Source organism: Neopsephotus bourkii, unplaced genomic scaffold (genome assembly GCF_033783945.1).
Source record: "Neopsephotus bourkii isolate Nb327-2 ecotype Australia unplaced genomic scaffold, CSIRO-AGI_Nbou_v1 NB_1358, whole genome shotgun sequence".
Taxonomy (NCBI): Eukaryota; Metazoa; Chordata; class Aves; order Psittaciformes; family Psittacidae; genus Neopsephotus; species Neopsephotus bourkii.
In genome coordinates, this window is record NW_026901837.1 from 1,885,478 (window position 1) to 1,906,242 (window position 20,765).

The following is a 20,765-nucleotide window of genomic DNA, read 5'->3' on the forward strand; positions in this document are numbered from 1 at the left end:
TCTGAAGAGTGAATGAGTAGATTAAGCCAGCAAGAGAATAATCAAAGTTCACTTACTGATTCCACCCTTGGAGGGGTGTCTAGTACACTTGGAACTGACTGCCCTAGGGGTGGAAACACTTAAATGAGGTGTGTTGTCATCCTGGTCACCATAAGCTTAAGTCATCAATGAGGAGAGTATGATGAACTGAAGCAGGTAAGCCTAACCAGTGCTGCCCTTCACACCTCTTAAGGGCCCTATCCTTACCTGTGCATGTTCCTCAGCAGTAAAAACCACTGCTGCCATGGGCATCCATCTTTTCAGGTAATTTTCCAGAAGTCTGATCCCTTCTGTATCATCCTTCTTTCTTTTCCTAGTTCTGCCTCTTTCTGATCTATCTCCTCGGTCTTTTTTTCTTTCCATGCTACCATGATTAATTTTCTACTTTGTATTCCTGTCTGGAGTGCAGTCTGCTTCTACAGCAAACCCTGAACAAGTTTTCCCCAGTCCCTTTTCTGTCTCCTGATCCACCTGACCACCTATCCACCTGCACCTTCTCATTCTGCCCGTGCAAACTGCCCTTCTTTTCAACTTCAGTTCTTTTCTCCAAACAGGTCTCCAGACCATCCGAATCACTTTGCCAGTGTATGATCCACATGCAATATGCTGCTTTTCCTCCCTCATCATTTTATCATCTATCCCACTTACTTCATCCAGGTGTTAACAGTTTATTATGTCTGGGTTTGGCTTTTGCCCCAATCTCTTTCATCCTGCCACATTGTTTATAGTTGCTCTCCCCATCACATTTAATGACTCACAGATAGTAATTTTCTTCCAAATTCAGTCAGTCTGCCTCCACTGGCTCTGTGTGTCAGTCTACTCTCACATCTCCTCAAGACTTCATGTTATTTTCTGTGTTTAGCTCAGCCTAGTATTTCCTTCTGTTACCTACCAGAAAAGGAGGAGAACACTCAGAATGTAAGAGAAGCAACTGAACAACAAAACAATACAAAGGTGCAATACAGGAGAAATTCTACTGAATCCTAGATAGCCCATACTCATGCGAGGGATCAAATTTATTAAACTAATGTTTGCAAGTTGCTTAGTAGAATCTTACAGATGAAAACTAGGCCAAATTTAAGAGATTTAGAGAGGAACAGACAAATATATTCCAATACAAAGAAACCCTTCCACCAAATTTGAAACTACTCCTCCTAAGCGTAAGGATAGTACCTATTTTAGTTTCTTTTCCTAGAAGCAACCACGACTTTTTGCCCCCATTGAGTAAACAGTTGTCCTGTTTATGAGACAAAAGCAACAGTACATAGAAAAATGTGGGATCTGGGCATGACGTGAATGGTATGGAATAAGAGGTGGATACTGTCCTGGGTTCAGCAGTAGCAGTCATTTTTCTCCTTCTTAGCAGCTGGTGCAGTGCTGTGGTTTTGACTTTCAGCCTGGGAACAATGTGGATAACACCAATGTTTTTAGTTGTTGCTCAGTCACGTTTACTCTGACCAAGGACTTTGTGAGTCTCATGCTCTGCCAGGGAGGAGGGGAAGCCGGGAGGAAGCAGAGACAGGACACCTGATCCAAACTAGCCAAAGGGGTATTCCATACCACAGCACGTCATGCCCAGTATATAAATGGGGTCAGTTACCCGGAAGGACTAGACCTCTGCTCAGGTCAGGCTGGGTATCAGTAGGCGGGTGGTGAGCGGTTGTATTCTCTTCCCTTGTTATTTCCTTTATCACTATTATTGGTGGTAGCAGCAGTGGTTTGTGTTATACCTTAGTTACTGGCCTGCTCTTATCTCAACCTGTGGGAGTTACATTCATTTGATTCTCCTCCCCATCTTCCTCCCCCTTCCGGAAGTGGGTGGAGGAAGAAGGCAGTAGTGAGTGAGCAGCTGTTTGGTTCTGAGTTACTGTCTGGGCTTAAACCACGACAACAGTATAGGATTTCTAGCAGTAACTAGCACATTCTCCATGTGCAGCTTTCACAAATACATGTAAAACTGACCATTCATTATATCCTGGGATAACTTTTTGCATAAATACTTTTTGGGTTTCTTGCATTTAATTTGTGCTCTTGACTGCCTTTCAAATTAAAACACATAATCCTTATTACGCTCTTTTTTTTTTAAAATTCACTTCGTACCTTTTCACTAGTGTCTGTAGTAGGAGGATCCTCACACTTAAGTACTTAAAGATGTTTAAACTTGCTTGTGCTATCGTTTAAGTATCTGTATCTTGCTTTATCTTTTGGACAGTTAGCTGAAAGCATTACTTAAAATTATGCTCTAAAATTTATAGTAGCTTTAGGAAAAATAGACACATGGCTAGCATCATTCCATATTTTTCTTACTTTTGTTATTTTTGGAAATTGTTTCCATGTGTTAACAAGTATTAAACAGGGGTAAAAAAAAATCTGTTGAGATTTCAGTAGATTTCCATGATCACTATACTTAAAGAAATCCACAACAAGTGTTTGATTTTGAATTACACAAGTTCTGTGCATGCAATCCTATAGATTTTAGCAGGCTTCAAATTTAGTGCTTTACTGTCCAGAGGTACTTATACTACATCAGTAAATTCTGTGCCAAGATCTTCTCTAGAATATCAGATAGTTCTCAAAACATATTGTGAGGTACTGACTGAAAAACAGTTACCTATTTACAGGTACTGGCAAGACAACAGCAAAACCAAGAAAAAATGTTTCACATAAATTTTTATCTTACTTTGCACATTAATTTTATCTTAATTTACATAACTTTTACATTTATCCCACTTAAAAAGTATATCAGAGTTCCAATAGGTGTAATCTTTGAGGCTTAACTAAAATCAGATACTATTTTTCTGAATAAGCACTGACTGGCAAATGTTGAATCAAATGATATAAAGTTACATGAACTAACTGGTATCTTGTCACACAACATTACTTAGTAACTATACATAAACTATTACATGCTTACAATAATCTCTTCCTTTTCTGGTACATTTTTAAAGGATGGGCTTGAACAAGAAAAAAGTATTCTGAAAAAACTTCATTTTTTATCAATTATGGTATTTTGCGTACAAACAAATTATGCAGTATAAAATTAAAGGTAACTTAAATTTTCTGTTGACATTGCTTCAAGAATACTTTTTTTTACATGCAGAAAGCACAGGTCAATGTTTTTAAGAACAGTGTGAAGGCAAACACAAATTTTAAAATAAAACTTCCAGAAATTGATTTTTCAAGAGTGTCTAAGGACTCAACCTTACCATCTCCAAACACTGCAGGCGATGTGATGTGTGGCGCACTGTAGGGCATGAAGGAGTAAAACTGGTACTAAGACATAGTCCTACCTCCAAAATCCCCATATAAAAAAACCAAACAAACAACAAAACCAAAACCCAACCAACCAAACAATAAATCAACAGAAAAAAATACATTACTGGACAAAAGTTATTTTTACAGTACCTTCATGGTCAATAGCACTAGGGCACACATCTTTTAGCAGATCTCCCAAAGTATGCAACTGTCCTCCTGAAGCAATTGGTCGAAATAGCTTCTGTATAAAAGGTCTTTCTGTGGTTGCCTGGTTTAACAGCAAGAACAACAATTTAAGGACCATGCGAATACGTCATATTATTCGAGACAGGCAGAAGATAGGACAGAACAAGAGATTGCAGCAGAATAAACATCTTGCATTTGCATTCCTTATTTTATTTCAAAGAAACCCACCTTCCGTTACAGGAGTAACAGAACAAAATGTTTTGCTTAAACAAAACATTTCAATACATTCTTAAGTAAAAAAAAGCAGTGAGCACCAACTTAGGAGCTCAACACCAGCCTAGATATTTTTCCAAGTCAAAGCAATACTTTAAGAAATATCAAATACCTTCTACAATAGTTTATCTTTCCCCTTTTAGAAACACATTAAGCACTTTTAATGTCAAACATGTAGCATTATAGCTAAAGCCCCGTGATTTTTTTCCAGTAGATTTTATGCTGAAAAATTCAAACTATTTCAGCTGCAACAAAAAAGGAGAGAGAGAAAAGTGCCATGCTTTGACAGGCAACCTAGATTCTTATGCCTACCAAATCTGTCTGGCACAACTTGCTCTTAGTGAAGCCATGCGGGCTGTCACCAGTCACCTCCTCCTTTTCCATGTGCCTTAGCAGTTTCCAGCAATCTCTGCTCCATGGTCTTCCTGTGCACTGAGGTGAGTCTGACTGGGCTGTACTTCCATGGCTTCCCTTTTTCCTTTTTTAAAAATGAGGGTTATGTTTCTCCTCTTCCAGTCAGTGGGAACTTCACCAGACTGCCACATCTCAAATATGACAGAGAGTAGCTTAGCCACTTCATCTGCTGGTTCCTTCAGGAGCTGTGGATGCATATCATCATGTCCCATGGACTTGTGCACCTTCAAATACCTTAGTCTCAAACCTGATCCTAGAGCAGGTGGTTCTTCCTCCCAGTCCCTGCCTTTGCCTTCTGCAGCTTGAGCACTGTGGCTGGAGCACTCACCAGTGAAGACATGCAAAAAGTCATCACGCACCTTAGCTGTCTCCCATTTCCTTCTAGAGAGGGCCAACATTTTCCCTAGCCTTCCTTTCAGCTTTCCTAACCTGATTCCTGGCTGCTCAGACAACTTCTCTGTATTCCTCCCAGGCTATCTGTCCTTGCTTCCACCCTCTGTATACTTCCTTTTTGTGTTTGAGTTTGTCCAGAAGATCTTCATTCATCCATCCAGGCCTCCTGGCCCTGTATTATCTACAGATGTACTTATTGAAGAACTGTGGGTATTTTAAGGTAATCCCCTTCTTTGTGTATCTGTATAAGCAACCCTTTTTCCCATCCTTTCAATATCAGCAAGAATCTTATCTTGGAAAGGAGAGGAAAGTTTTTTTCCAACAGTGTGGCCTCTCCTTCCAAACTGGGCACCTGAGCCAGAAAGCAGAAGTTGAAAACCTCATATTCAATCAATCCAAAAGTTTTAATAAAGCTCTAAAGTGTTGCTGACAAATTTCTGCTAGCAGCTCCAGAAATCAGCTGATGTGGCCTGCATTATGAGTAACTGGAGTCCAGTAAAGTAAACTTTCACCATGTACCATCTTAATTGGAAAAAGTAATATAAGACACTGGTCCTTCCAAATTCAGTTTCCTACCTCTCAAAGTGGTTTGTGTCCTACTGGGGCAATTAAAAAAAATAAAAGCAAACCAACACAACTCAACATCAAAAACTATTCTATCTCCTGGCAGAGGTTTTTGGGGAAGAAAAAACCAAACAACACAGCAAACAAATGAAGAAAGCCCCAGCAAACCTCAAGCGTAGTAAAAAATTTGAAAGTTAGAAAACAATTTTGAAAGGAAGTTACAATGTGGTCTCTGTCACCTACCTACATGAAAAGCTACAACCAATAGATTAACCATGACAACTTAACTGGCATTCAACTCTCTGAAACAGCAGAGTCAAGGAATCTTTTCCTAAGAGTGGTACACTACCTCTAAGTAATTCAGGGGCAGTACAGTGCACAACTGTTGACACAGCTACTTGTTACTTCTTGCCAACGATCTCCAAAAGTTACTTCTTATGAAGGCTGATCAGAAGGAGCTGACTAGCTGCTGTAGTCAACCCTCTACGTCCTCAGGGTAGAAGAATGTGGATACAAACAGCACTAATGAAATGTCTGAACATTTGAAAAATGATGGAAGGCACAGAGCCAGCAGGATCCGCCTCAGACAGATCCACACTTGAGAAGTGAACCCTGGCATGTTACAATGAAAAACTGAGAAAAAGCACCTCCAAGCATAAAAAAAAATTCAAATCAACAAACAAACAAGACAAAATCCCTAAAACACTGTTACAGCCAAACATTTTTCTATTGAGTTGAAAAAAAAATTATAATCAATTATTCAGACATCTAACTACACCTCCCAAGTGCTTGCCATCTGAAGTACCACAAGTGGAAACAAACACCAGAAGGATACAAGCAAAGGTGGTTATCCTCAATAGAATTTTAAGAAAAGAATTTCTGAAGTGAATACTGCAGTTTCTCATCATATATTAATGAATTACATTAAATTTTTCCCTAGTTATCATCATTAAGGCCAGGCTGAGCAGAGCCTTGGGTGACATGGTCTAGTGTAATGTGTCCCTGCCTGTGGCAAGGGGATTGGAACTAGATGATCTTAAGGTCCTCTTCAACCTTAACCATTCTACGATTCTATGATTCATGCCGAGGGAAAAGTCAAAGATGTATTTTCTAAAATCGCCCAAAGAATTGCTGCACAGCAATATTCTCAGCTGCTATCATGAAACGTTACAGAAAATGAATTCAATTTTACATTTTAAGTGTCAAGGAATACAGATGTGGTAATGTAAATAAGAATCACTGTTCTCCATCAATGTTAAAATGATAAAAGTAACTGCAAGTTGTTTATACAAAGACTGTGGTTCACAAATATAAACCTACAGGAAGAGTATTACCCCAACATGCTTACACTTCTTCCCTCCCATGCAGCAGATGCTTTATACTTTAAAAGAGTCAAAAGAAAAATCCCATTCTACAATCTACAATGTTTATAAGATAACTTTTCAAAGTATCTTAGTCATATGGGAGCATAAATAATCTTGGAAAAATCTTACCATCACCCCTTTTGAAGTGTGGTAGCTAGTAATATAAGCCCAACTTGACTAGAGCTTTCTACTCCAGTATTTACTACAGCACCACATGAAGGAACAGCCAGCGCGCGTAATTGCTTACCTAATGTTGTTTTGAACAATATTTGCCTAATCACACATAACAGTATTATCTGTAATCTAATCCACACAGACAGCACTACATAACTGTTAACTGAAAATGACTTTAAATAAACTACATCAGGCATAAAGCATGTATTTGTACTGTATTTATTGTTTCTTCCTACTAAGATTAACACAGCTTCAACAGAATATAGCACTTTCTAAGTTATTTTATTTTACAGCCACAGTGTAGCTGTAAGCTGTTCAAAAGATGCTGGATGCATTTGCAGGGTACAAAAGGTGAGAAAAATTGCCAATCCACAGAGGAAATGTCTTCAGGCATATAAGCATGTGAAGACAGTCCCCTGGTGCAAAATTTGCAGTGCATTTTACACTGATCATGTCCATAAGTTAGTATCAAATCAATTTTTTATGAAAGCAAATACTCAACTCTAAATTAACATATTTTCTATTTATTACAACTGAAATTTCTCTGTCTTCTGCACTACTACATAGCACCACAAATCTTGTGCTTCTCAGGACAAATGAAGATTTTATTCTTCCTAAAAAAAGTTTAAACAATAACAGTGATAGGAAAGTGACAGTGAAAAAAATTACACTGCAGTGAGAAAAAAAAAAAACAGATTAAAAATTACCTATTCAGATAGACTTGCATTAAGAAGAGTTACAGGTGAGGGAAAGTTTTAAGAGGCCCTTTAAAGCAGCCTAAAGCCTCATAGATCAGAGACAAGCTATATAGTTACGTATTGTGCTAGCAATTACAACTCTTTTTCTTCCCTATTATCCTGCCAAAAAAACAAAACAAAAAAAACCCACCCAAAAACCCCACATAGTCAGCTTGCCTGGTCCTTTTCAGAATCAACAGAACATCAAACACTGCCTGAAATCCACAATCTAATTAGTCAGATATTTTATACAGGATGCATCCTAAAATGAAAAACATAACTCATGAACTGCTGGGTTTTAATCTGGAAAAATCACAGTTACCAGTATTTCCATCTAGAGGAAGGGATTTGGATTTTCTGTCTAAACATTCTGCTGCTACTCTAATAGTATTCAAACAAATAAAAGTTACCATGCATATAAAACCCACAAAGTAAAAAAAAGAATTCCTTACAATTCCCACATGTGCTGGCAGCTTAAAACTATAAAACTCGAGACTTCCCTACATACTCCATCATATTTTCACTAACTTGTCAAGTTCATAGTTTGTGCTGCTTTGTAATGAGCCCTTTACACTAAAAAAACTCCCATAATTTAAATTTATCATTTAATTTAAAGTTATTTAAAGTCAACCATGAAGCTTTAAAAGCAATAATAATAGTTTGCATAATGGTTATTTTATATAAAAAAAGAAATTTGGGGAAAATTAACTACTCCCTGAGTATACTGACTATACAGTAAAGAAATCTAAGAGCAGATTTAGTCCAACCCATGTTCATTATTTTGCATTATTGGAATGTCTGCAGGCTGCATAAGCTAGACACAACAGATAATAAAATGCTTTTTAAGCAAAACTGTATGTACATGTACTTTTAATTCTTCCCCCACCATTCAGTGATGCTGTTCTAAGCTTCCTATCTCCAGTCATGCTCTTTCTTAAAAGAGAAACTAAATCCCAACAATTTGCATTTGCAATGGCCAGTATTAACTGAAGTAGATTAAATCAATAATATAAATTAAATGCTGCAAAATATTTCTGAATAAATAACTAGCCAATATCTACAGCAGTCCTTCTTCCCACTTACCTGCATATTTCTTGTTCATACAGCCAATTTAGGATTTTGAAGTATTAATTTATGTCCCACCTATCAAGACCTCTTAAGCTTATGCTCAAATGACAGAATAATCTTAGTGCAATACTCAAATAGTAACTAACTCCACAACAGAGTAAAGGTGCTCATGTAGCTAAAAATACCAATATTGCTTAACTGATACTTGTAATTGATTCCTATTTCATCATTCAGTTAATACAAGCTTAAAAAATCAGCTAGGCAAGTGTGTATTGAAGGAAATACTACTCTTAAATGCAAACTTGTGATGCAAAACTTCAAAATCTCCCTTTCACTTTCATTTGTAATCTCAAACTAAGAAACACAGGGGACACTGTATTACTTAGTAAATTCATTTGCTCTCCTATGGTTCAATCTTATTTTCATGTTTTTAATCTTAAAATATTTCCCTATTCACAACTGCTGCTGTTTCCCAGCACACTTTCCAGTTTATGCTTCTAAGTAAACAGATTCTGAAGGATGAGATTGTTAGCTGGGGTCTCGCTATTTTGTTTCAAAAATATCTAAAAAAATTATTACACTCTGAATATTTTGTAAGTATTACTTTGTGCTTCAGTCAGGATAGCCTTGAAATAGTATTTTCAAAGGCTGCTAAGAAACAGTACACTTATACACTCTATAGGCTAGAGATTCAAGTTACAGCATGAACTTGAAATCCATTATTTAAATGCCAAAACACAACATCAAGGTAACTTCATTTTCACTACTGAATAGTAGTATAGTATACCTACGCCCAAACGCTAGGTTCCAGTAAGTTAGCTGCAAACCTACAGATTAAAACAAAAACAAAAATCACCACCCACAACTATGTAAAATAATCTATGTTTATTGCTCACAAATACATTTAAATTGTGTCCACTTCCCAACAAATTCAGTAAGAGGTCACTTGCTCATTTCAACACAGTGAAGGAAGCCATTTCTTAACAAGCTGCCATTACTCAAAGAGCAGTCTGAGAAGCAGAAAACAAATAAACAAAACCCCAAACCCCAGATTCCTCTCTAATACAAGACATATTCAAAGCAAAAACCAGTTTGATTCTTACATCTTCATTAGACATTTGTAAAAAAATAAGGAAGTGACTCTCTTTCCACTTCAAATCTTGCATGGTAACAAACAAGACCCAAAAATGGTCTAATTTTATCAATTTGAAATGTTAGCTTTCAAATTTCATCAGTATTTTCTGAGATTGAGAGGCATAAAACACAACATGATTTGTCTTCATCTGTAATCATTGCTCCATTCCCCTCCTTCAAATCTTCTAAGCTAGAGACACCCCACTGCTTCATTGTACACCGATGACGATCTTTCTAGATCAGTTATTCTCCAAGTTGTTAGGACTGGAACAACATTCCAAAAAACCCGAAACACTATTTCTAGTGTTTCTTTAGTAAGTCTCTGCAAACTGTATCTAACAGACACTCCAGTTATGATTTTGTGTGCTTTGAATAAGGCTGGCACTGGTTTTGTTAGCATTCAAAATTTTTAACCTCCTAACTGCAACATCATATAGCTGTTCAGAGAATAAAGTACATCACATTAAAAACCAGAACTAATTAGTTTTTTAAAATAGAAAAATTAAGTAATGGCTTTATATGTCCAATATGTAACTAAAAGCTGTAAGACGAAAAGGAGTAGAAACATGCTCAACACACCTATCTAGAATTCCTAGAAAAATTGACTTATTGACAGGAGGTTTAAGTCTTTATGGTGATGAACATTATACTCCATGATATTTTTAAGAGGCATGCAACAACAAAGATGAAACAAACTAGCTACACTTTATACATTTAATTCACACCAACAGCAGTCACATAAATTAATAATGCAGAAGTATATTACCAGATTGAAGCTTAAGATAATTCTGTATGTACACTTCTATATGGTCATGACAAATGTGTATTTGGATATATTTTTAAAACTTCTTGCTCCTGAGATTTGAAAGAACATGAAAGGATAAGATATGAAACAAACATATACTATTAAAAGAATCACAGAATAGTTAAGGTTGGAAAGGACCTTAAAATCATCTCGGTACAACCCCCCTGCCACGGGCAGGGACACCTCACATTAAACCATGTCACCCAAGGCTCTGTCCAACCTGGCCTTGAACGCTGCCAGGGATGGAGCATTCACAACTTCCCTGGGCAACCCATTCCAGTGCCTCTACACCCTCACAGTAAAGAATTTCTTCCTTATATCCAATCCAAACTTCCCCTGTTTAAGTTTTAACCCGTTACCCCTTGTCCTATCACTACAGTCCCTAATGAAGAGTTCCTCCCCAGCATCCCTATAGGCCCCCTTCAGATAGTGGAAGGCTGCTATGAGGTCTCCATGCAGCCTTCTCTTGTCCAGGCTGAACAGCCCCAACTTTCTCAGCCTATCTTCATATGAGAGGTGCTCCAGTCCCCTGATCATTCTCGTGGCCCTCCTCTGGACTTATTCCAACAGATCCATGTCCTTTTTATGTTGAGGACACCAGAACTGCACACAATACTCCAAGTGAGGTCTCATGAGAGCAGAGCAGAGGGGCAGGATCACCTCCTTCGACCTGCTGGTCACACTCCTTTTGATGTAGCCCAGGATACATTTGGCTTTCTGGGCTGCAAGCGCACACTGAGGCCGGCTCATGTTCATTTTCCCATCAACCAAGAATATTGCATAATTACATAAGGACATACAATCTTATTCAGTGGGTCAATTTTCTTCTATAGAAGTGTCTCCAAATTAACTCAAACTGATTTTCTTCCGTTTTCATACTTTACATGATCAAGAAAATATAAACTTGTCAAAATTCTAACTTGTACACATATGAAGTACAGTGAAAATTTTGTTATTCTTGAAAGCACTCTTAAGAGTATTTCACAAGCTGGAAATCCTTTCGTTTCTGAGCATTAATGATCACTGTTTTGAAAACAAGAACAATTACAGGATGTGTTCCTTTGGTGGAAGCTTTAACTTGTTATGGTCTGTTATGTGGCAAATGTTATGTCAAGAATTGATGCAAGCAATACTTAATGTCAGAATTAACTAGTATCTTAGTCAAGACCATAGCCAAATTAAAGCCACAACCAGAATTATAAACACATCTGGAATACAGTTAAACTTCTATGTAGTAGGGCTTATTAAAGTTATGTCTAGACAATATTATTGAGCAATTTTTGGTCATGAATGGTTAAGGATTATTCTCCTAATCATGCTTGGGTAACAACTTGCCTTCCTTAAAGCCTTGCACTGAACAGAGCGCACTGTATGAAGCAACTGTTTCTAGCCTCCTACACAGTTAACAATAGTTTAACTTTATTACAGCTATGTAATATGACAACTATTTCAGTTAATTCAACCACACACGTTGAGGAACATTACTTGCTCGTCTTTAAAAAAGATTAAGAACCATTTAAAACACCTTCCTTTTCCATATTGTTTAAACTGGCAATGTTGCTTCTTTACAGTCTTTTAGAAAAAGCTTATGTAATAGCAACAAAATGAGTTATTGCAACCATGTAAAACATTTGAAAGGCCAATCACATGTTCCACTAATCTGAAAAAGTTATGCCTACTTAGAACATGTTCTTTATTCAAGTGATGAAAAATTTAATGGCTTAACTTAATTGTAACACCTCAGAATAAAAGACTTTGCTTCAGTTTCTATTAACTGTTCCTAAAGATGCTGTCCTTACTGATTTTGTATCCATGCCAAACATATTCACATCATGTCATGTAAGGACATAAAGGAGTAAAAAGCCACAAACTTTCCTCAGAGCCTTCTACAAATTGTAGATTTTAGTTCTGTAGCATCAAGTAAAAGCCTGTCACAAAATCCATATGAACAATGGTTCCTAAGGAACAGTTTAAGCTTCTGTAGCTTGATAAAACATCTACTGGGTTTTCCAAATGGTTTTTCATCATGCTAGCATGTTGATTCTGAATCACAGAATTCCAGAGTGGTTGAGGCTGGAAGAAACCTCTGGTCCAAATCCCATACTCAAGCAGGGCCACTTATAGACAGATAACTGTCCAAGAAGCTTTTGACAACCTCCAAGGACGTGGACTCTGCAACCTTGGTGGACAACCTGTGCCAGTGCTTGGTGACCCTGACAGCAATAGTATTTTCTGATATTCAGATGCAGCCTCCTGCTTAAGTTTGTGCCAACTGCACCACTGGAAAGTACTTAGCTCTTTTATGCACTTTCCCTTTAGATATTTATACACATTGATGACATCCCCCCATAGCCTTTTCTTCTCTATGTTGAACAGTCTCAGCTCTCCCAGCCCTTTTCCCCCTGCTCAGATGCAACAGTGTCTTAATTATCCTAGCGACCCTTTGCTCAACACTCTCCAGTAGCTTTATGTCTCTCTTGTACTGGGGAGCTCAGAACTGGACCCAGCACTCTAGGTGTGGCCTCACCAGTGCTGAGGAGAGGGAAAGGATCACCTCCCTTCAGCTGCTAGCAACACTCCTCCCAAAGCAGCCCAGGATACTGTTTACCCTTCCTTCCCCATGGGTCCCACCACTGAACTCCCTGGATTCTTTTAATTTAAAAGCTATTCAGGAGAACCTTCACATTTGTAAGTGTAGACACTGAGACACGAGATGTTCAGAGATTGTACGCTCTTCCATCTGAAGTGGATGTGTTTCATAAAAAATTCTTATTGTAGAACCTCAGTCCCACTGGGTACACTTAAGTAAATGAAAAACCCTGAAAAAATCCTCTTCATCTGCACATATATAGCAGATGCATCCAACTAAGTGACCTTTCCCAGAAAGGGATAAAAACCTAGAAATGAAGGGGCACATGACATTATCCAAAATACAATGCAGATACCTTACCTAGAGGCAGCAACTGAGCTTCACAACAATCCCACCCTGCAGGTCAATTTCAGCAAGACTGCATATTGTCAGAAGTTCCATTACCACTTCCACACCAAAAGTTGCAGAAGTACAACTCACAACCACTTTCATGTAAAAATACTTAACAAGCATGGCTGAACCACATTCTGGCTGTAGCCTGGTCTTTCATATTATCTGTTAAATTTGCTTGTGCAGGGGAAATAGCCCTATATTTTCTGAACTACTGAATTTCCATTATTTAACCTCAGATGAATTGTACAGATCCTACAAGCAGAAGAAAGTCAACACTCAAGAGAGCGATAACAACTAGAACAGACAGCAGGCAATGGTCCTAAGGCCAAAAATAACAGAAGCTAAATAGAAGAAGCTTCTGTCCAAGAGACAGTTTTGTTGAGCACTGAGAAGACAGAGACATACACAATATAAGTACATCCTTGAAGTACTAAATTTCCTTCCCTGAAAGGGATTAGTATTTACAACTGGTAATGTATCAAGGTATGTGAAGAATCAGTGACAACAAATCAACAGTGCTTTTCACAGCTGCAGTGTCTCATGCGCTTATACTGACCTATACTAAGTGCCACATGAAAATAAGCAATTGAGTACTGACTACCTATAAAGCAAACAACTTCAGAAATGGATCTGCACCCACAAAATCAAACATCAGATTGTTTGCTTAAGATCAATGGATGTTTCAATACTTCACATAATACCTTCAATCTACTTAAAAGCATTAAGCCAAATAATTCTTAGTTTTCTACAATAAACTAGAAGAAACTCCTACAGTCAAGGATAGCAAAATTTCAGAAATGTGTTTGTTAATTCATAAAGTATTCCTAGAGTATGGTGCAATATCCCACCATGGGATGTTTGTCATAGGTTTGTTCCATTCCACTCTTACCTGTGTACAATTTGCTTTCAGTCTTCTGGGAAAGTGCAGACAGGAGTCCTGGTGCTTTCCATAAAATGGACCCCTTTCTGTATTTTCTAAGTCCCTAGTTCTGTGCAAATTTAACCTGCTTTATTTATTTTAGTTAAAAATAAGTAAAGGAACCATAAGATGATATGCTGATCTTGACAAACCAAAACAGCTACAGTTGTGACTTTCACCTATGCAGTTAACTTTTTGCATCATCTTCATAGGGTAGCCCTTGTTCTAGTTTAATTCCTAAGCAACAGACACCGCATATGCCACACAGCCACAGAAATAACCCTTGAAGAAAACACTCTTCATCCCTCTAAAGAAAAAAAAAATAAAAATCCGTATTTTGCTTTTCCCTTTTTTCAGAATGTAAAGCAATTCACCAACTGATCCGGTTTTGTTTGTTTGGGTTTGTTGAGTTTTTTTTTGCTATTACATCAGAGTATGAGAGCCATTCTAAGAGGGATACAGCACTGGACTGAAAGTTTCAGGTAGCAAAAATCCCTCCTACTACAAAATAAGAATCTGACACCATGACAAAGTATGTAGTGGAAGTGGCAAATCAGTTTGTGTTGACTAAACCAAATGAAACAGAGAAGTGATCAGCTTTATTGATCAAAAGAAAGGTAACAATACACCAAAGAGTACTGCATTTAAATTGCAAGATCTAACAGTAACTGTACACAGACCTAATTCAAATGAATTATTGCTTCATTCATTTTTCATCCCCACCTCTGATTATATTCATATTCTTAAGAATTAACACTCAAGGCTTAGGTGAAAATTGCAATTTTTTTTTAATTGTACGCATATAAATTTTCATAACAAATTTAGAGTGATATATAAATATACAAGAGCACTACCTTAATAAAACAGTTTAGTTAAATAAAGCCACAAGAATCTAAACCTCATGGTTTAAATTCAAATTTGCAGCATGAACATTTACATAAACTTACTTATATCCAAGTTCATTATCATAAGACAATTCACAGAAAGATGACCAATTAGGGTTTTATATAAGAATAATTTGCTAAAAAAGTAACTATCAATTTGTGATTAGCAAGTGCATAAGCCATTCGGTAAGATTAAAGCATTTTCAAATTAGAAATAGGCTTTTTATTCCCACCCCCCCCCCCCCAGCATTCATTATTTCATTGTATCTCAGAATGTATTTTGGCTTATCTTTAGCTAACAAAAAAAAAATAATCTATATAACTATTTACACAAAGTTAATTTATTTACTACTTACATGATACTGGTTTTGATACACCTAGACACTTAGAAGAGTACCCAATAAGATAAAAAATGCTTTAAAACAAAATACTACCCAATTTTCCCTAATATGCAGAATCCAGTATATCTCTGGATTAAAATTGCTTTAGGCTACTTATAATTCAGAACCTCAACAAATTGCTTTTCATGCAAACAAAACTACTTTATTCTTTGTACGCAAGCTACATCTACACACAACTCAAAGATTTCTGTAGCTTCTCTTGACAAGCCTGATCTAGCTTAGAACTATCCAGCCTGGTAACAGTCCAACCAGCTCAGAGAAGCTACTTAAACAGCGTTTTATAGTCCCATGTTTCCTGTGCCTCTTCTCCTGAGCACTGTGCAACTCTCACAACAGCTATGAACTAGGCTGATTGACAATTTTACAGATAACTCAGGCATATTTATGTATTCACAATTTTACAGATAACTTGGACACCTTTATGTAAACTTCAGTCACATCTCTTGACAAGTAAAGGTTATAATCGCAAAATTATTCTTTTAAACTGATTAAGCCCCCATTCTGTACTAAGATTCTTAAAGGCACAAGGTTGATCTTGCAAGATCCTTAAGTCTTTTAAAAGAACTGCATGGACATTCCTTAATATAAAACATGTAAAAAAAAGTCATTTTTAACTGCATTAGTTTGAGCTAGCCCATTTCGCTTTGCACTTAGATGGACCAAAAAAGTTTAAACAACTACAGAACAACTGTGGTGACAATGACCTTCAACTCAAGGTGACAATTTGTCAAATTGCTATTACTTTCAACACAGAACAAAGCAATGAAGTTCACAAAACAAGTATTCATAGTAACTTATTGATCATGCTACCCATATGCAATACTTCATAGAGGGTTGGTTTGTTTGTTTAGCTTTTTTTCTCCTAATAATTAGGCACTAGGAAAAATATGTGCCTACCAAAGCTTTTAAGCTTTCTTATTCATAAAGCTTTGATTTTGAACTAATTTAAAGCTGGTGACCATGTGCTGGTGGTTCTTCAGTTCTGAGCCATCAGTTATTAGAATAAGTCATTCTGTGTACTAGATGATGAATCGAAGTCCATTTTTTTCTTTTCAGGACAGAAATGCAGCTGAGCACAGCTCTGTTACACAAATCAACCACCATTTCACATTGTTTTCCTATTCAGTCAAACTTTCTCTTTGTAAAAGGAAATTTTTAAGAAATAAACTGATCTATTTTCAGCAGATCCTTTATGAAAATGTTATTTTTAATAAATAAGAAAGAAGTTAAATATGCTATTAAATACAGGTCTATTCAAGAGTATTCTGCACTAGGCATCAAGATGCTGAAACTTGCTGTGTTGTGTTGCCCTCTTCCGGTTGACAGCACTTAAATCTTTTAATTCTTTTACTCAACGAGCCATTGCATCTCACCTTCTTTCATAAAAAAATTGAGATATGCAGGTTCAAGTAGCAGTTAACTTTACCTCTATCCTTTACCTTTATGCTTAAAGTATTTTTCACCTAAAATTCTATAGAAATAAACTTTACTTTTAACCCCTACATCTTTCTAATACTAATTTTGAGGATTATCAAAATATTAGCTAGTGTTTGAAAAGATGACTAAAAAACCAACTTCAGTACTGGTAGCCAAGCCTCATGACAAGAGGCTTAAAGAGCTTAATTGATTCAGCTTACTGAAGAAAACTGAAGCTGCTGAAATTGTAAGTGAACTTGGAAGGTTAGAAAGTCAGAAGACTTTGAAGTGGTATAACGCAAAACAAAATCTAGAAATTGAAGTCAGACAAATTCAGCCTTGAATTGCAATGGAGGCTTTTCACCCCAAAAACAACAACAAAAAGATTTTAATAACCCACTAGCATAAAGGGTGGATTCATTGTTACTTGAAAATTTTACAAGTGGACCCAGTATCTTTCCAAACAATCTGTTTTGGTCAACTGTCATAATATGAATCAAATTGTGATGCTGAGTTGCATACTCTGCATACATAGGTTTTGCAATTAATTATCTGAGCTCTGCCAATTAATGTGGCAATACGACTAAACCAGTCTTCCATTGCTTCAGAAAGGGCCATGCTCAGGCTTCCGATTCATTTACTGAGCCAGATATTAATACTGCCTCAGAATACTTCACTTCCTCCTCCTGGCCTGCTATTTTTAGAGTACAGGTCATGGTGGACATTTATATCTGTTTAGACATCTTGGTACTGCAACCTTGACAGAAAGAACAAAGTGTTAGATTTAATCCAGGTATTATTAAGTAGGGGGAATTTTACTCACATTGCTAAAGCAGATAAACATCCTAACAATTTGTGACCGCACAATTTAATCACAGGATCTTAAGGGTCTTATGATAGGTAAAACCTGTTCAAAGCTAAGGCCTATTATGTAATTAGACAGTAAAACTAATAAACTAATCAAAACCCTTAGAAAATAGAGGCAAAGGAAATGCTCATTCCAGTACCACGTTCTAGTGGCATCTCCCAGGACCCAAGTCAAGAAACAAGCAAGCAAATAATTCCAGACCGTCCCTTTTGGGGCTGGCAAGCAAACAACAGCCAGCCTGCCTTAAGCCAAGTGCAACTCTAGAAAAACACATAAAAATATGTAAAAAATAGTATGTTTTCTTTCACATACTTTTGCTATTCTCAAGAATGAAATGCTACTTACAACTGGAAATACAATATACTCATAGGGCAGACTTCAGAGGAAAGGAGGAAGATTGACAAGAGCAAACAAGAGCAAGTGGGTAAGCATGACACAGGGCAAGGGCAAGATACCAAAACTCGTGGATGAGTGCAAACTAAGTGCACAACAAATCAGACTCAGAGTGGTTCATGAGGGTAATCTCTATAAGCACGTAGAGACTCCTCTCCAGTGCCTGACTAATAGGCCTAGAGCCAAAGACTGATGAAAACTTCCTGCCATCTACCAGCTATATATTTTGCTCAATTAGGAAGTGCAAAACCAGCTGGTCTTATGAACATGGGGTAAAAGTCCTCAAGCCAAACTAGCTCCAGTACTGTACAAGAAAAGCAATGCTTTTTAATGCATAACATAGGCAAAACAATTATTATTATTTTCTCTCTTGCTATTAAAGAACAGGTGAAAAAAAGCACTCTATTCAACAGTACTATTAGATAAAAAAGCAAGAAAGTTTTCATGCACCTTATACTTCTCAAGTAGTGACATGGAGAACCTTTTTTTTTTTTTGACACACGTAAGCAAAAAGTGTCAAAAAACCCACCACATTTTAAAACCATCTCTGGTAGAAAAAGCTTCCACCTTTGTCAAAGGTTCATGTGTGCAAGCTCCATAATGACACAGCTCAGACTATGACAGCTGGTAATAAAATCTCCAAGATCTCTCAGCCAACTTTTAAAATTGCAAATGAGTTGATCCTTAGCAATACTCAGTCTTTTACTTCATCTTCTACAGTCGATGCCTGGATTCTGGTCCAATCTTGACTGCTAGACTTAAAAGGAGAGGTGCTGGACAAGGGCTTTTAAAATTACCTGTGGTTAGTTTAGCTCTGACTTACCGAAGTACAACATTCGTATTTTTGCCATCTTTTTCTCCCACACACACCATCAGATTTGGATACCACACAAGGTATGATTCATATTATTCTTTAGAAATGTATTTCAATAGACAAGCTTTACAACTGAAAGAGTATTTTGAATTTTGAAAATATCAAGCCTTCAGTGAAAAGCACATCTGGTCACTTTATTGCATACACTTTTTCCTGCAGCAACTTCTCCAGATACATTTAGTAATTGATAAAGCTGATTTTTCTTAGTCAGTATCATAATCTAGTACATTTCTTTGAAGGAAAACAAATTCATCCACCTCATACTGCCCAAACATAATCTAAGCAGATCCCTTCACAGAATTTCCTTCTAATAATTTTGGGGTAATGGAAGGTATAGAGACTAAGAGGAGGAAGTCTTCTCCACTGAAGACAATGTCATCCACCTGCATATCCTTAAGTATCTACAAAAAACACATGAGGAATAAATATCCACTGTAACACAAACACAGGCTACACTGGCTTTCAGGTACTTATGTAAGGATAGGCAAGCAACCCAACTAGAATGCATAGCTGACTTCTACCAGCACTAATAGAAATTTAATCCAGTCATGGTGGGGGGTAAATACATCTTAAGAATACTTTTGAGGTGGTTACTTCAGCATATGCAAGTCTCACCAAGTACTGTAGGATTACGTTAAAATTACAGGAATCAATTCCTTGCTTGGAATTAAATTATAATCTCACCCTTCCTAATGCTTTCTGAAAATTCCTTTAAACACATAGACTTTTATGATGAGCAGTAATCAGTACACAGACCAAACCAAGCAAAAAAAGCAAGACACACCTGCATCCACTTTTTAAAAATGGAGGAACATTACCTTTAGAAATATTAAGAGAAGCATTACTGAAAATAATACACACCAACCTTCTCAAAGGCTGTCTCAGCATCATCTTTATTTATGCCTGGTCTTTCATTCTTAGGTATTTTTTGCTTAAACTATAGCAAGTAAGGGTTCCCAGTTGAAAAGATAATGACAATGAAAATAAATACTGCTGGCTGAAGGGATATATATTTCAGAATTGCCTTTTTTTACTGAATTGCTTTTTTTTTTCTCTCCTTTTCTTTTTCTATTTAAAAAAGAAAAGAAAAAAGCTTTACTAGCTTGAAATCATGTGATATACAAAATTTCCCTCACGGCTTAAAGGTCTGTACCTTATTCAGAGAGCAAAACCTCCATTTCTGCAAACCCATTTACCTGATTTCTATGAAAAAACTTAAAACAAAAACCCTAACAAAGCAAAAACAAACAAAAACACCCCCAAGCCTATCAGCAAACAAAAAAACCAACTTAGTTACCAAACAAACAAAATGCTGTGAGTGAACTACTTTTCCTGATACATATTTTTTGATGCTTCTAAAAACCTTGCCATCTGCTGTGATCTCTAACAAAATAACTGACTTCCGTTCTCAATCTAGGGTTTCACTATGACAGTAAATGTCTTAAATCTAACACTAAAAGTTACTTCAGTCTCACTGTAAGATTGTATAGCTTTGCATGGTCATTAAAGCCTGCTCCAAAAGTAGTATCAGACTACTCAGTACTACGAATAAAGGATTTTTGACAGCTACAGGTGCAAAACTTAAACGTAAATAGATGAAAATGTTTTGAAGACAGAACAG

The 20,765-nt window shown here is 36.8% G+C and overlaps 1 protein-coding gene across 4 annotated transcripts in view; it reads right to left on the bottom strand.

The window, feature by feature from the left end:
- The window catches only part of ATG5 (autophagy related 5), a 74,825-nt gene that overhangs the window by 24,279 nt on the left and 29,781 nt on the right, over positions 1–20,765 (bottom strand). For 3 of the 4 annotated variants that reach the window (XR_009727443.1, XM_061366784.1, XM_061366783.1), the window contains one exon: positions 3,445–3,562. Coding sequence is in view for 3 of the 4 variants with exons in the window: in XM_061366784.1 (XP_061222768.1) it covers positions 3,445–3,562 (118 nt within the window). In the remaining variant the exon portion in view is untranslated. Of the gene's footprint in view, positions 1–3,444; positions 3,563–14,185; positions 14,333–20,765 lie in introns of those variants that run through there. The other variant, XM_061366785.1, reaches the window with a different exon arrangement.